We start from the raw sequence: 13,402 nt of genomic DNA on the forward strand, positions 1-13,402 counted from the left end.
TGGCACGCCACAGCAGGGCTTTAATGAGGGAACAACCCTGTTTTAAAAGTTCTTAGGCAGATGTCCAGTATCTAGCTCATGTCAGGTGTCTTTGCTGGAGGAAGATCAGGCCTTCTTTTCCCCATAATATAGATTGTGGACTTTGAGGGATATAAATATATATATACATATATGTATTCATAATAATAATATATTAATTCATTGTATCATTTATATTTTCAAATTTAAATATATTAATTACACAATAAAGCAAACATAAATTTATATTATTAGTATATGATTATTTAATAATAACTAAGTAATTATATTATTATTGCTTCTATTATTATTAAATAATAATAAATAAATAAATATATTTTTCCTGGTCATCTGAGGTCTTCTGTAGTTCTTCTTTAATTGAAATCCATACAAGAAATTCACCCACTCAGTGGGTGAAGCAGTTGCCATGCAAGCATGAGGACCTGAATTCGGATTCCCGGAACCCACCTAATGCTGGATCTTGTACATGGCTCTGTAATCCCAGCATCCCTTTAGAAAAGTGGGAGGCAGAGACAGCAGTCATTGGCCAGCCAACCTGGCATATACAGCGATGAGCAACCCTTTGTCAAGCAAGATGGAAGGCAGGGAACGCAGCTCAAGGCTGTCCTTTGAATTCTGCTTGCACATAGAGATTGAAAATGGAATCTCTGCAGTCATTCGTCCCAGGGCCCCTCTCGCTAACACTGGTGATGCCTGGAGCTAGTTCCTCACCCTGGAGTGAAGGGGCAATACCTCAGACCTTCATTTCTGATCACTGTGTGCACTAGGCTTTACAGTCTATGAGCATCTAACTGTGGAAAGGAAACCTCTGCCTCCCAGCAGTGAAAAGGACTGGGAACTTGACTTTTTTTTTTATTTTAACAATCCTAACACAGTCAAGGATGATTGCCCAGTGTTGTGGTTCATCATCCTAAGTCCCTGAAATTGAAGGGAGTTTGGGGAGATCAAAATCTCTGGGACCAGGGAGATGGTTCAATGGTTAGAGTAATTTTGCTGAAATGCAGCAACTGTAGTTTGGGTCTCTGGAACCTTGGGTGTCTGGTGGATGTGGTGGCCAACCTGGACAAGCTGGCTAGCAAGACCAGCCACATGGGCAAGCCGGTTCCCCTTGAGAGACCCTGCCTCCAAGAATCAGGTGGAAGAGCAATCAAAGACCATTCCAGCATCAGCCTTGGGCCTCTGTATGTATGTGCACACACCTACACAAACGAACAAATGAAAAGGAGAAAAGAACCTCCAGTCTCCAGGTGTCTATTTACTAACTGACCATTATGTTATTTCTGGCTTCACGGCCACACTCTTACTTGTGACACACCCTTACTGTGCTGATGACGTAGTGGAAGTGTCTCTCATACCCCGCCTGACGCTGCTGCTATCTATTTTCGTGCGCCTTTGTGGTTTCTTGGAAGTTCGGCAAAGACCCACAGTTGAGTTGGCGCTGCTCTTTAACCTTTACAGCCCAAAAACTGACCTTGCCTCTTGGTATACCTGCTAAGTCTAGGACAGGAATCTCACTTTTCCTCACGGACCCGCCCCCTCCTCCAGGAACTCAGTCCAACACTCAAGGATGAATGGAGGGCTTTCAACCCCTTTCAAAGGTGCATCTAAGATGTCAAAAAATGTCTCAAGGTGTGTTTGACAGACTTTCAAGGGTCAAGTTAACAAGTGTTGAGATGATTTCGTCATTTCTCCCCTCCCTTCCTTTCCCCCTTTCTCTTTTCCTCCTTGTGTTCCTCAAACTCCTGCTCTTCTTCCTTCTCCTTCTGCCTCCTTCCTTCTTTCCTTCTTTCCTTCTTTCCTTCTTTCCTTCCTTCCTTCCTTCCTTCCTTCCTTCCTTCCTTCCTTCCTTCCTTCTTCCTCCCTCTCTCCTTCCCTCCCTCCCTTCCTTCTTGCCCAGCTGTCCTCCTACCCTCCCTCTTACTCTCTCTTCATCCCAGTCTTTTCCCCTCCTTGCCTCTTGCCCTGTCCCTTCTTCTCTCCCTTCCTCCTTCCACCTCCCTCACTCCCATCATTAGAAATCTGCTTAACTTCAAGTTCTTAAAGAGCAGCATTTTTTGAGGTGTTTTTGAAAGGATGAGTATTTTTAAGGTTTCAGTCCTGGTAGACTGACATGTTCGCAAAGTACAGTAAGGTATAATTATAAAAAAAATTAAAAGCCAAACAACAGAACAGTCATCCAAACAGCACCCCTGCTATGAAAATCCGGTGCCTGCCTGCAGAGTCCCTCAGCTCCATCCCTCAGCTCTGGAAGCCTGGTCCCCTCACCTGTCCCCTCAGCATGGTGGCATACATGCCCTCTTCTGTGTCCTGTTGACATGCCTCTTTTTATCCCAGCATGTGCCACCTTTAACCCAACACAGCCATGATTTTTTTTCCCCTTTCAACCTGTCTTGTAGAATCTTTAATAAAAGGATTCTGGGGGGAGACACTGACACAGATTATCCTTTTAATAAGATATTATTAGCAGAGATTATAATGTCATAGACAGCAGCTTGGGGGGGGGCTATGAGGATAGTTCAGGCCCACTTGGCAGAGTGAGGGTCACGTATTTACCTCAGGGCAATGGTTTTCAACCTTCCTGATGCTGCCACCCTTTACTACAGTTCCTCATTTTGTGGTGACTCCCAACCATAAAACTATATTTGTTGCTACTAAATAAATGTAATTTTTGCTACTGTTACGAATCATAATGTAAATATCTGTGTTTTTTGATGGTCTTAGGTGACTCCTGCCAAAGGGTCATTCAACCCCTCCAAGGGGTCACGCCCACAGGTTGAGAAAAACTGCTTTAGGGGAAGGGGGGAGGTTTGATGCCATTTGGTTGATGGGCAGTCCATAGTACAAGCTTGCGGTCAGGCCGCTCTGTTCCTGGCTGGCAGCGGTGGAGAAGAGAGCCTGTTAGCTTGGCTCCTGTGCAGAACAGCCGTTCAGATGGGGAGGGCAAATCAAGACAAGCAAGTTAATGCAAACGCTTTGTAAACTGCAGTGGCTCAGGCTAATACTTCGTGAATAATTACTGATGATACTTAATAGCTTTCTATGCCATCTCTTATTTAGTGTTTTCGGTGATGGTCTCCATTAGGTATCAGAGAGACAAGGCTTACAAGAGACAAGGTTGTCCTCCTAGGACAACCTGCAAAACCAATTTCTTCCCTGTTCCTGTGTTAAAATACTTTGACAAAAGCAACCTAAGGGAGGAAGGGTTTATTTTAGCTCATGGTTCAAGGCAACAGGAGCTCAAAGCAGCTGCTCACACAACACACACATAGTCAGAGAAGAGAACAGTCACTTCCTGCTGCTGTTAGGGCTCCTGTCTCCAGTCCTGCTGTCCACGACCACCTGCTGGGAGGGCCCCACGTGCAGCCAAGATGAGTCTTCCTACATCAGTGAATGCAGCCAAGACAACTCTTCACAGACGTCCCAAGAGGCCCTTCTCCGCAGTGATTCTAGAGTCGGTCAGGCTGGCAATTAACAGTAACTTACCTGGGTGAAAAGGCCAACCTAGGCCTCAAGTATAGTAGCTTCTAAAAAAGAAACTATTGTGTGTGAGTGTGGTGTGCATGCAAGTGTATGTGAATATACATGTGTGAGTGCTTGTGTGTGTGTACATGTATGTATGTGTGTATGAGTGTATGCAGTGCGTGTGTATGTGTGCTTGCATGTGTGTGTGTGCTATGTATGAGTGTGTGAGTACATGTGAGCATGTGTGTGGTATGGTGTATGGATGTGTGTGCGTGCATACGTGCAGAGAGGCCCGAGGGAACAACTTCAGGTCTCACTCTTCAGGAGCTGTCTACCTCTTTTTTCTTGTTAAGTCAGGGTCTCCCACTGCCCTGTCGCTTACTTACCAAGGAGGCTATCTGTCCTGTAGTTCCAGGCTTCCATCTGTTTCCATCTGGGATTACAAGTATGCCAACATACTGGGGTATTTATTTATTTATCTATTTAATTATTTAAAAAATTTAAGATAGGTTCTGAGGATTGAGCTCAGATCCTCCGGTTTACAAGGCAAGCACTTTACCAATTCAGTTGTCTCCTCAGCCCCATAATATTGTTTGGGACAGAAAATTTGGATTTTTAACCATGGAACCATACTGTGTTATTTGAGTCCTCTCTCTAACATAGTATATCCTAGGCTGAGTAATTAATAGATGATAGAAACATTGCTTATATTTATAGAGGCCAGGAAGGCCAAAATCAAGGTGCCAGAGGATTTGGTGTCTGGTGGGTGCTGATCTCTGTTTCTAAGATGGCGCCTCATGGCTTTTGTCGCCTCATGGTGGATGATAGGCCAGCAAAGGGGCCTTGAAATTCCTTTTTTTAAAAATAAGTAGTATTAGTACCATTCCTGCAAGTCTCTCCCCATGAAATAATTGCTTCCTAAATAATGATAGTGCTTGTGTATATGTGTGTATGAGTGAGACAGAGAGAAAGAGAGGGGGGAGAGAGAGAAAGGAAGAGCAAGAGGAAGAGAGAGGAAGAGAGAAAGAGAGAAAGAGAGAGCAAACAAAACCCTGCGGTTCTTCTTGGGTTGCTATCCACTTTTTTTTTCCAAGACAGGGTTTCTCTGTGTAGCCTTGGCTGTCCTGAACTTCATTTGTAGACCAGGCTAGCCTTGGTCTACTGAACCCACAGAGATCAGACTGCCCCTGCCTCCTGAGTGCTGGGATTACAGGCATGCGCCACTGCGCCCAGCTTGTCCACCTTATTTTTAAAGACAGGGTCTCTCATGGTACCCGGAGCTCACTGGTCCAGCTAGGCTGGCTGCTCAGTGCTCCATGGACCCTCTATCTCGACCTCCCAGTACTGTCATTACAGATGCATTGCTGTGCCCTATCGTATCTCCTCCTCTTCCTCTTCTGGAAAAATGCATGAGTTCTGGGACTCAAACCCAGGTCTTCATGCTAGCATGGCAAGCTCTGTATGAGCTGACCCATCCCCAGCCCAGACCTCTTAGTACTTAGCCTTGGCTCTGAGGTGAATCTTGTGAGCAAGGATGGAGCACATACGTTTAAGCTATAGCACTGGCTTCACAAAGATGCCAAGTTTTCACCTTTGCTCTCTGAATAAGGGTCCAGCTTTCAGTTTCAGTTTTAAAGTAAAGTTTGACTTTGCTTATGGACTATGTTTGTCTCCTTGCCAAGGAGAGCATCCTAAAGCCTTGGTTCCCTCAGGCATCTTGGAGTGAGATTTAGCCCTTCACGGCAGCAGTGAGATTCCTTGAGCCAACATTCTTCCTGTTCTTGAACATAGTTTTATTACCATGGATGGTCCTGTCATGAAGGTGGTTTTAGTTATTGATATGGATGGTCCATTTATGCATAGTTTTGTTCCCACTAGACTTTGAACATTTTGGGTGCAAAGAGTAATGACATGAAGGTATACCTAATTTGTTAGCTGCTTTTTTTTTTTATCAGAGGCAAACAATATTGTTGTCACCAGCCTGGTTCCTGGTGACCAGTGTATTCTGGGGCTGACTTTGGGGTGTAGATTTGATCCTGCATTAGTGTTTTTTTTCTGACAAAATACCAAACAAAATCCACTCAAGGGAGAGATGGTTTGGTTTGGCTCACAGCTTTAGGGTGCAGAAGTCATGGAGGCGGGAGTGTGGGGAGGCTGGTCACATTTCATCCTCAGCCATGAGACAGAAGAAGACCGATGAAGACACTCATCTTGCTTTCTCCTTTTTATTCAGTCCAGAACCACACCCCATAGGTCAGTGTAACCCACATTCAGGAGGAGCCTTTCCTCCTCAACACACTCTAGAAGCTTCCTCACAGATGTGCCCAGAGGTTTGTTCCTATGGTTATTCTAAATCCTATCAAGCTGACAATGAAGGTGAACCATCATTCACCTTGGTCTATCTGTCTCTCCCTCTTTCTCTTCCTTCCTGCCTCCCCTCCTCTCTCTTTCTCCCTCCTTCCCTTCCTCTGCTTTCTTCTCTCTCTCCCTCCCTCCCTTTCTCTTCCTCCCTCCCCCTTTCTCTGCTTTCTTCTCTCTCTCCCTCCCTCCTCCCCTCTCTCCCTTTCCTTCTCTCTCCCTTTCTTTCTCTGTCTTCCTCCCTGTCCCAAGAAAATAATAAACTGCCTCTATTCTTTAGCTATAAAAGGTTGTGTGGTGAGTCCAAAGCTCCAAAGCTCCAGGTAAAAGATGATAGTGGGCCCGTTTCCCAAACACAAAGAAACTCAGGCCATTCACACTGCTAGGGAAGGAATGCTTTCAGCTTCTCTACAACCCTTAGTGAATCTTGTTCCCATAAGGAACATTAGAGATGATTAGGCAGGATGTCTCCTCGGATTTACAAGAACTTAAACATGGGATAAAAGAACATTACTTAGATACTGGATGTACTTAGATCCTGGATTCAGTGTTGACTGACATAGGACTGGGAAAATTAGGGGGATGTGGAAAGTAGGTAGAGGAGTCCTTTATTCCAAAGTCTGGCTGAAGTTTCTCTCCAGGTGAAAATCAAGAATTCCAGCCCAGTGAAGAGTAAGTATTTTCTGTGAAGGTGGACAATGCAGAGGTGACAGTTCATTAGAAAAGAGATTATTTTCAAATCAGTGTTGAAAAAGTAATGAATGATTGTTAGAGCCTAACCATGCAGGACCTTCAACTTTAGTCTAACTCCTTTTCTAATGTAGAGCTGAGATTCTCGGGAAACCTCACAAACAGGACCAAGCACCTTTTTTTTTTTTAAATTTTTATTATTAGTTACATTAACTCTGTATCCAAGCACCTTTTTACAGTAAGAAACATCATAACTCCCGCTGTAACTTAGGACCCCTGAGCTTTTCCTCATTGGATGTGTTCCCATCCAGTGGCCGTCAGAGACCACCCGACGATCTCACCTAGCCATAAAGGAGAAGTTCCTTACCAGCCCTTTGGGATATAACTTTAGAAGCCGTCAAAGTCGTGTGTATGGCTACTGTGAAAGTACTCAACTGGGACTCTCTCTTGAGAAGTCCCCAGCCATGCTGTTAGTTGTGTATACTCCCTTTATCCTAAGGACCTGTTCTGTTGATACCCATGCTACGTTACGTTAGACTTCCTTCACAATAACTGCAACTCTGCTTCATACTGGCTTGCCATGAAACTTATTCATTCATTCATTCATTCATTCATTCATTCATTCATTCATCTTTGTGTGATGACATTAAGAATTTCATCTCTCTGACAGAGCTCCACAAGCTGCTGTGGTGGCAGCCAGGAGCTATCTTGTGCCTCCTACTCCACTGCTGTTAATACTGGTAGCAAAGATAATACCACTCAGAAATCACCAACCAAGGTGCCATGGTGGACTTCTTCCTTTTTACTTAAAATAATATATATTTGCTATGTTTGTGGGGTATGCATGCCACAGCACATGGGTAGAAGTCAGAGGATGCTTTGGGGGAGTCATTTCTCTCCTTCCACTATGTGGAGAGCTGGGGATTGAACTCAAGTCATCAAGCTTGTTGACAAGTACCTTTAATTGCTGAACCATCTCATTAGCCCAAGGGTGGACTTTTTCCCCCCTTGCAAGTGTATCCAGTCGGTCTTCTGGCATTGCTACACGGCCATCTACAAAGTTCACATCTGAGAACTGTACAATCAAATGTTTAAAAAAATTCCGAAGGCTAGATGAGATAAGGAACATTCAAGGTGGTAGGCTTGGAGCACCAGCCAAGGACCACGCATGGACTGGACCTAGGGCCCCTGCTCAGATGTAACTGATGAGCAACTTGGGCTTCATGCGTGTTCTCTAGCAAGGGGAGAAAGAGTTGTCTCTGACATGGACTCTGTTCCCTGCTTGTTGGTCCCTTCCCCTTGGCAGGGCTGTCTTGCTACAGAGGAAGAGGATGTGCTCAGTCCTGATGTGACCTGATGTGTTGGGAAGGGTTGGTGGGGGGAGCTCCTCTTTTGTGAGGAGTAGGGGAGAGGGTTAAGAGGAAGAGGGGGGAAGAGGGACTGGGAGGAGGCGAGGGAGGGGGCTATGATAGGGATGTAAAGTGAATAAAAAAAAATTCCAAGACATCCCTCCTCACAATGTTTTAAGTAATATAATTTTGTATTTGGCTGCTATCCTGAACTACATCACAAACTTTAGCCTATTCTCCAGCGACCATGGACACGCCCCCAACTGTCAGGTCTGGGCTTCATTTCTGCACAGTGCTAATTCATACACATCTGGTTCTCTCTGTGACTCCTGATTGTTCTGAAAACTAACTTGGAGAACAGAACAGAATGTAACTGATGTTATTTTTCCAAGGAATGGGGTCATGTCTTCCTCTTCTGGGTGCTGTGTGGGGAGAATCGAACAAACGTCCATTTCCTCTAGATATGGCGCCATGGCAAATGAGAGTACAAGCCGCTCGTGAGCCGGCGGCTTTGCTGGGCTCACTTACAGGAGCAAAGATGAGGGACTACTCATAGGAGTGTGGCTGACTCAGGTCCCACCCACCGTAGGTGACAACTTCTTGGAGCACCCCTTCACTTAGCCCTCTCTCTCCTCTCTACTCCAGCATCTCCTAAGACCACGTGCAGCCGGAGTGCAGGAAGGAATGACGGTTGGAACCCCAACTGAGGGTCTGTGACTAGCCTTCCTTTCTTTACGCTAGTCATCCTGTTGGCTAGCACTGTTTCACTGTGCTTGTACTGTTACCAAGACTATGGGCCAAGCCTCATGTGGGTACCACGGCAGCCTCTGCTCCGTGATGGCCGATGATCACGTCACGCCTGAAGGAAACGGCCACACCCCTACCATATACATGGTTAGATCTGTGGAGTCTGGCGTGACGAGTTGGGGGTGTTTCCTCGACAATCAGCAAAAGCACGCACTCTTTGTATTAGTGCCCTGCCATTAATTTTTAAGTTCATGTGTGAGTCTTTATGCCCACGTATTTGCAAATGTGTGACGTGCGGGTGTGTGGGTGCGCATGTATGTGTGTACTGGCACATGTACGTGTTCACGTGGAGGCTGCAAGTCGGTCTCAGGTTTCGGTGAGACAGGGTCTCCCACTGGCTGGGACGCTCACTGATTCAGCCAGGCAGGCTTGGGAAGCAAGCCTGCGGGATCCTCCTGCTTTCATCCTCCCAGCTCTGGGGCTTCCGCCACCACGGCTGGCTTTTCCTATATGCATTTTAAGGGTTAAACTTAGATCTCCATCCTTGCACAGCAAGTGCTCTACCTGCTTATCCAGAGATCGAAACCAGTGACCTGCCATGTGTGTTCCCCCCCCACCCTTTCCCCGTGGTTACACATTTTGTGAGTGACGGACACTGTGAAGGGAGACTGACAGTTGGCTCCTGCCTCATCCATATGGCTGTTTTACTTTTCAGGGCCCAGAGCTTTGGTGAGGCCTGTCCCAGTTGCTATGATGAGTGAACAGTACCTCTGATAGAAATAGGGAAGTCAGGAAGCGCAGCCTATTTTGTGGGAAGATGATTAATTCCGTTTTAGACATTTTGAATTTGAAAGGAGGCTTTGGCACCCGGGTGGCAGTGCCTGCTGTTTAGCTGGGGTTTCGGAGTCTAAATAACTCCTGGGTGCCTGGACTTGTAGAACTGTTTGATTTTTTGTTTTCTCCTCTAAGTGGCTTTGTGCTCCGGTCAAGTCTTTCTCTTAGGGATTTCACTGTTTGACTCTGTAGCAGCTCCAAGCCTAAGAGGCAACCATGTCTTAGACTTGAAGGAGAAGAGGGGCGAGGTGCTGTCTGCCTCAGTCTATCGCTTAGTCCTGTTAGAGGGAAAGATGACAGGAGAGTGGTCCCTGTCCTGGCCAGGGAAGGCTGCTCTTTTTCAGAGTCTTCAACTTCCTTCCTCTTTCTCTTCCTCCTTGTCTTCTTCTTCCCCTCTCTCCTCCATTCCTTCCTTCTACTCTTCCTCATCTTCCTTCTTGTCCCCTCCTCCCCTTCCTCTTTTTCTTCTTCCTTTTCCTCTTTTCTGCCTCGTCTTCTTCTTTCCTCTCTCTTCCCTTTCTTTCCTCCCATTCTCTCTTTATTTGTTCTTTGTTTCACTATATAGTTCAGGCTAGTCTTGAATTTGCTAGGTAGCCCAGGCTGGCTTTAAACTGGTCATTCTCCTGTTTCGTACTCTAGAGAGCTCAGGTCACATGCTTATCCTCATTTGGACTTTTCCAATGAGCAAGGTCTGAGTGCTTTGGGCAGTAATTCTTGGGGACTAACATTGAGTTGTCTGTTTTTGTTTTTTTTTTCTTGTATGTGTACATTTCAGAGGACACAGAGGTTAACTGAGCAGGTGAAAGCTTTAGTGCCCAAAAGGACCCTACAGGTTTCTTACCCAGAGAGTAGAAGATGTGTGGGGAGGCATCCCTGTCCTGTGGGAGAAGGCCTTCAGCTTGTGCTAGGAAGAGATCACCCCTTCCACCAGTGTGTGTGTGTGTGTGTGTGTGTGTGTGTGTGTGTGTGTGTGTGTGCCCCAGAGGAAAACCTTGGGTGTGGTATCCATCTTGTCTTTTGAGGCAGTTTCTCTCATTGGCTTGACCTAGCCTCTCAGGCCGGAGATCTCAAGGGCTCCATCTCTCCAGTGTTGGGGTTTGAAGTGTGCAGCAGTATATCTGGCTTCTTTTTGTGTGGGTTCCGGGGTCATGCTGAGTTTCTCAAGTTGGCAGGGCAAGCACTTTACCCAGCTCTCTCCTATGTGCTGGGGACCTGCTAAGCCCCATTACCTGCAGGAAATTTTGGGGCGTATTGTGAATCTGGCCTTGAGAATTCTTCCATTGTGTTTGACAGTGTTCTAAATCTCTTCATTCTTGTACACCTTAAGATGCCATTTCCCTTCTTGGGAAGCCATTTCTGGAAGTAACCTCTTCATTCCAATCCAGCTTGGAGGTTCCACCTTCAATTTGCACATCACTGCATGCATGGATTTGAAAAACTTGGGGTTGTGTATGGTGGTAACTCCTTGTAACCCCAGCACTTGGTGGCTGAGCCAGGACATGTTCAAGTTCAAGACCAGCCTGGGCTATGTAGTGAGTTTTGGGTCAGCTTTGAAACTTATATTTTCTTTTCTTGATTTGTATGTGTGTGAAGGTGCAAATGCCTCTGTGTGTACAGGTCCATGAGCGGGCCAGAGGAGCACATCGGGCATCTTGTTCTATCATTTATCACCTTATCCCCTTGGGAAAGGATGTCTGGCTGAGCCTGGAACCAAGGTGGCTGCCACCAAGCTCTGCTGTTCTTTTGTCTTCACCCCCATCCCCCATAGCACTGAGGTTATAGGCACACACAGGGATATGCCCAGCATTTTACATGGATGCTGGGGATTTGAACTCGGGCTATCACACTTGCTCAGAAATAATCTTCCCCATTGAGCCATCTTCCTAAACTCTCAATTACAAAAGTTAAAGATTTTGTGCATCTCTTCCCTTCCTTGAGGGTTGTAGGACTGGAACACCTGCCTTCCCCCAAAGAATGTGACCTACTTACAGCTTCACTTGGGCATAGCCAAGATGTCCTGTCTCTGGATAGGTCAACGTTTCTGGAATTCTCAGGTTTTCCTACACGAAGCAATAATATTTAAGGCTCAGGAGAAGAGCAAAGGGTGTTTTTATTTGTATGAGGCAGTGGTGATGCTGGCCCTGGTGGCGTGGGTCTGCATCCCCGGCTGCTCAGGGGGCTGAAGCTGGACTGCAAGGTGAAGGCCGGCCCAAGGTACACAGTGAGTCTAAGTGCAGCCTAGGCTATAAAGTGAGTTCTAGGCCAGCCTGGGCAAATTAGCAGGGCTCTGTCTCATGAGAAGAAGGTCTGTTGGACCAGAGATGCAGCTCAACTGTAGAATGCTCGCTTGTTAGTTGTGAGGCCCAAGTACAGCCCACAGTGCTGTGAAAACAAGAGCAAACAAGTGAAACCAAAACCCCAAACAAAGCAAAGATAAAAAGAAGCAGTTTGGTGTCTCTCCTGCTTTTCTGTGGTTTGCAAGGGCATGGCAGTTCAAATGCATAATGAAATGGGAGAGATGAAGATGATAACTTGAGAAGAGGAAGAGCCAAAAATCCTTCAGGAGTTGTTCAGGCTATGCGGATCCTGGAAATATTCTAAAGGTCCCTCTAGAATGTAATTTTACATTCATTCTTTTAGTGTGCGTGCGTGCGTGTGTGCGTGCGTGCGTTCATGCGTGCGTGTGTGTGTGTGTGTGTGTGTGTGTGTGTCCGTTCTCTCCTTCCACCGTGTGAATCCCAGGGATCACACTCAGATGCTCAGGCTTAGAAGCCTTCACTCACTGAAACACCTCACCCACCTTAGAGAAATAATTTTGCCATATGGAAAATAGAGCCAGTCTTCTCATGAAATAATGAGGGGATGAAGGAATGAAGGAATGATGACGCCTTTCTCTGCTTCTCCCCCATTCTCTTCTGAATAGGGAAAAAATGCCGTTCCACCATGTGACCGCCGGCTTGTTGTACAAGGGGAATTATCTCAACCGATCTCTGTCTGCGGGCAGCGACAGCGAACAGTTGGCCAACATCTCTGTGGAAGAACTGGATGGTAAGGAGCTGCCTGGAAGGGGCGTACCTGCCTCCTGAAGCCATTTTGGATCATTGGGAAGCAACTTGGGGTGTTTGGGAAGGCAATTTGACTATTGGGAAACCATTTGGCGTATTGGCAAGCCAAGAGTGTTTCTCATTGGTAGTTGGGGCTAAGTAGGGAGGGTTGGGAAAGAGTTCAGAGACAAACTTTTGTCTAAGTGACTTTGTTGTGTGAGATGGACCTTGTAGGCCTGAAAAATTTATGATGACTATGGTTACCTTGGATACTGATTGGAGGATAAATTTGTTTTTCTTAAAAATCTGTTGTTGGAATCTTCTTGTGATGGCATATACCTGTCAGCACTCCACTGAGGCAGGGGAATGGAGAGTTGGTTAGCCAGTACTTCATGGGGGGAGGGGATAGGGCAAGGTCAGCATGAACTGTGTAATGAGGTGCTGTCTCAAAACACCAAAAACAAAAGACATATTATGAATACAGTTGGCAGGGTCTTTATAAGCAGAATTACCTTGTTTCCCTTATTGTCGTTTATAGAGGAGTACATCTGCAGGGCAGGCTTAGGCCCTGTTTATTGCTGTCTCTTGACTTGGGGCCATGGTACTTTGAATGCTGCCCAAATAAGCATCATCTGGAAGCTTCGTCTAGGTGGGAACAGGCAGCAATTATCTTAATTGCCTCCGTTCTTGTGTAACACAGCACATCGCTGAGTGCCCAGGACAAGGGTTTAGGATGGAAATTTATCCTGGGCATACAGTGCCCAAATTTATGTTTATGATGCTGGTCCATTGTATTTTGGATAAACCCACGCTCTTATTAAAAAAGAAAGAAAGAAAGAAAGAAAGAAAGAAAGAAAGAAAGAAAGAAAGAAAGAAAGA

The 13,402-nt window shown here is 45.9% G+C and overlaps 1 protein-coding gene across 2 annotated transcripts in view; it reads left to right on the forward strand.

The window, feature by feature from the left end:
• The window catches only part of Caln1 (calneuron 1), a 342,779-nt gene that overhangs the window by 74,065 nt on the left and 255,312 nt on the right, over positions 1-13,402 (forward strand). For both annotated transcript variants that reach the window (XM_055606329.1, XM_055606330.1), the window contains exon 2: positions 12,403-12,527. In XM_055606329.1, coding sequence (XP_055462304.1) covers positions 12,403-12,527 — 125 coding nt within the window. The remainder of the gene's footprint in view (positions 1-12,402; positions 12,528-13,402) is intronic.

This window comes from Psammomys obesus, unplaced genomic scaffold (genome assembly GCF_907164565.1).
Source record: "Psammomys obesus unplaced genomic scaffold, mPsaObe1.curated_primary_1811, whole genome shotgun sequence".
NCBI classification, from domain to species: Eukaryota; Metazoa; Chordata; class Mammalia; order Rodentia; family Muridae; genus Psammomys; species Psammomys obesus.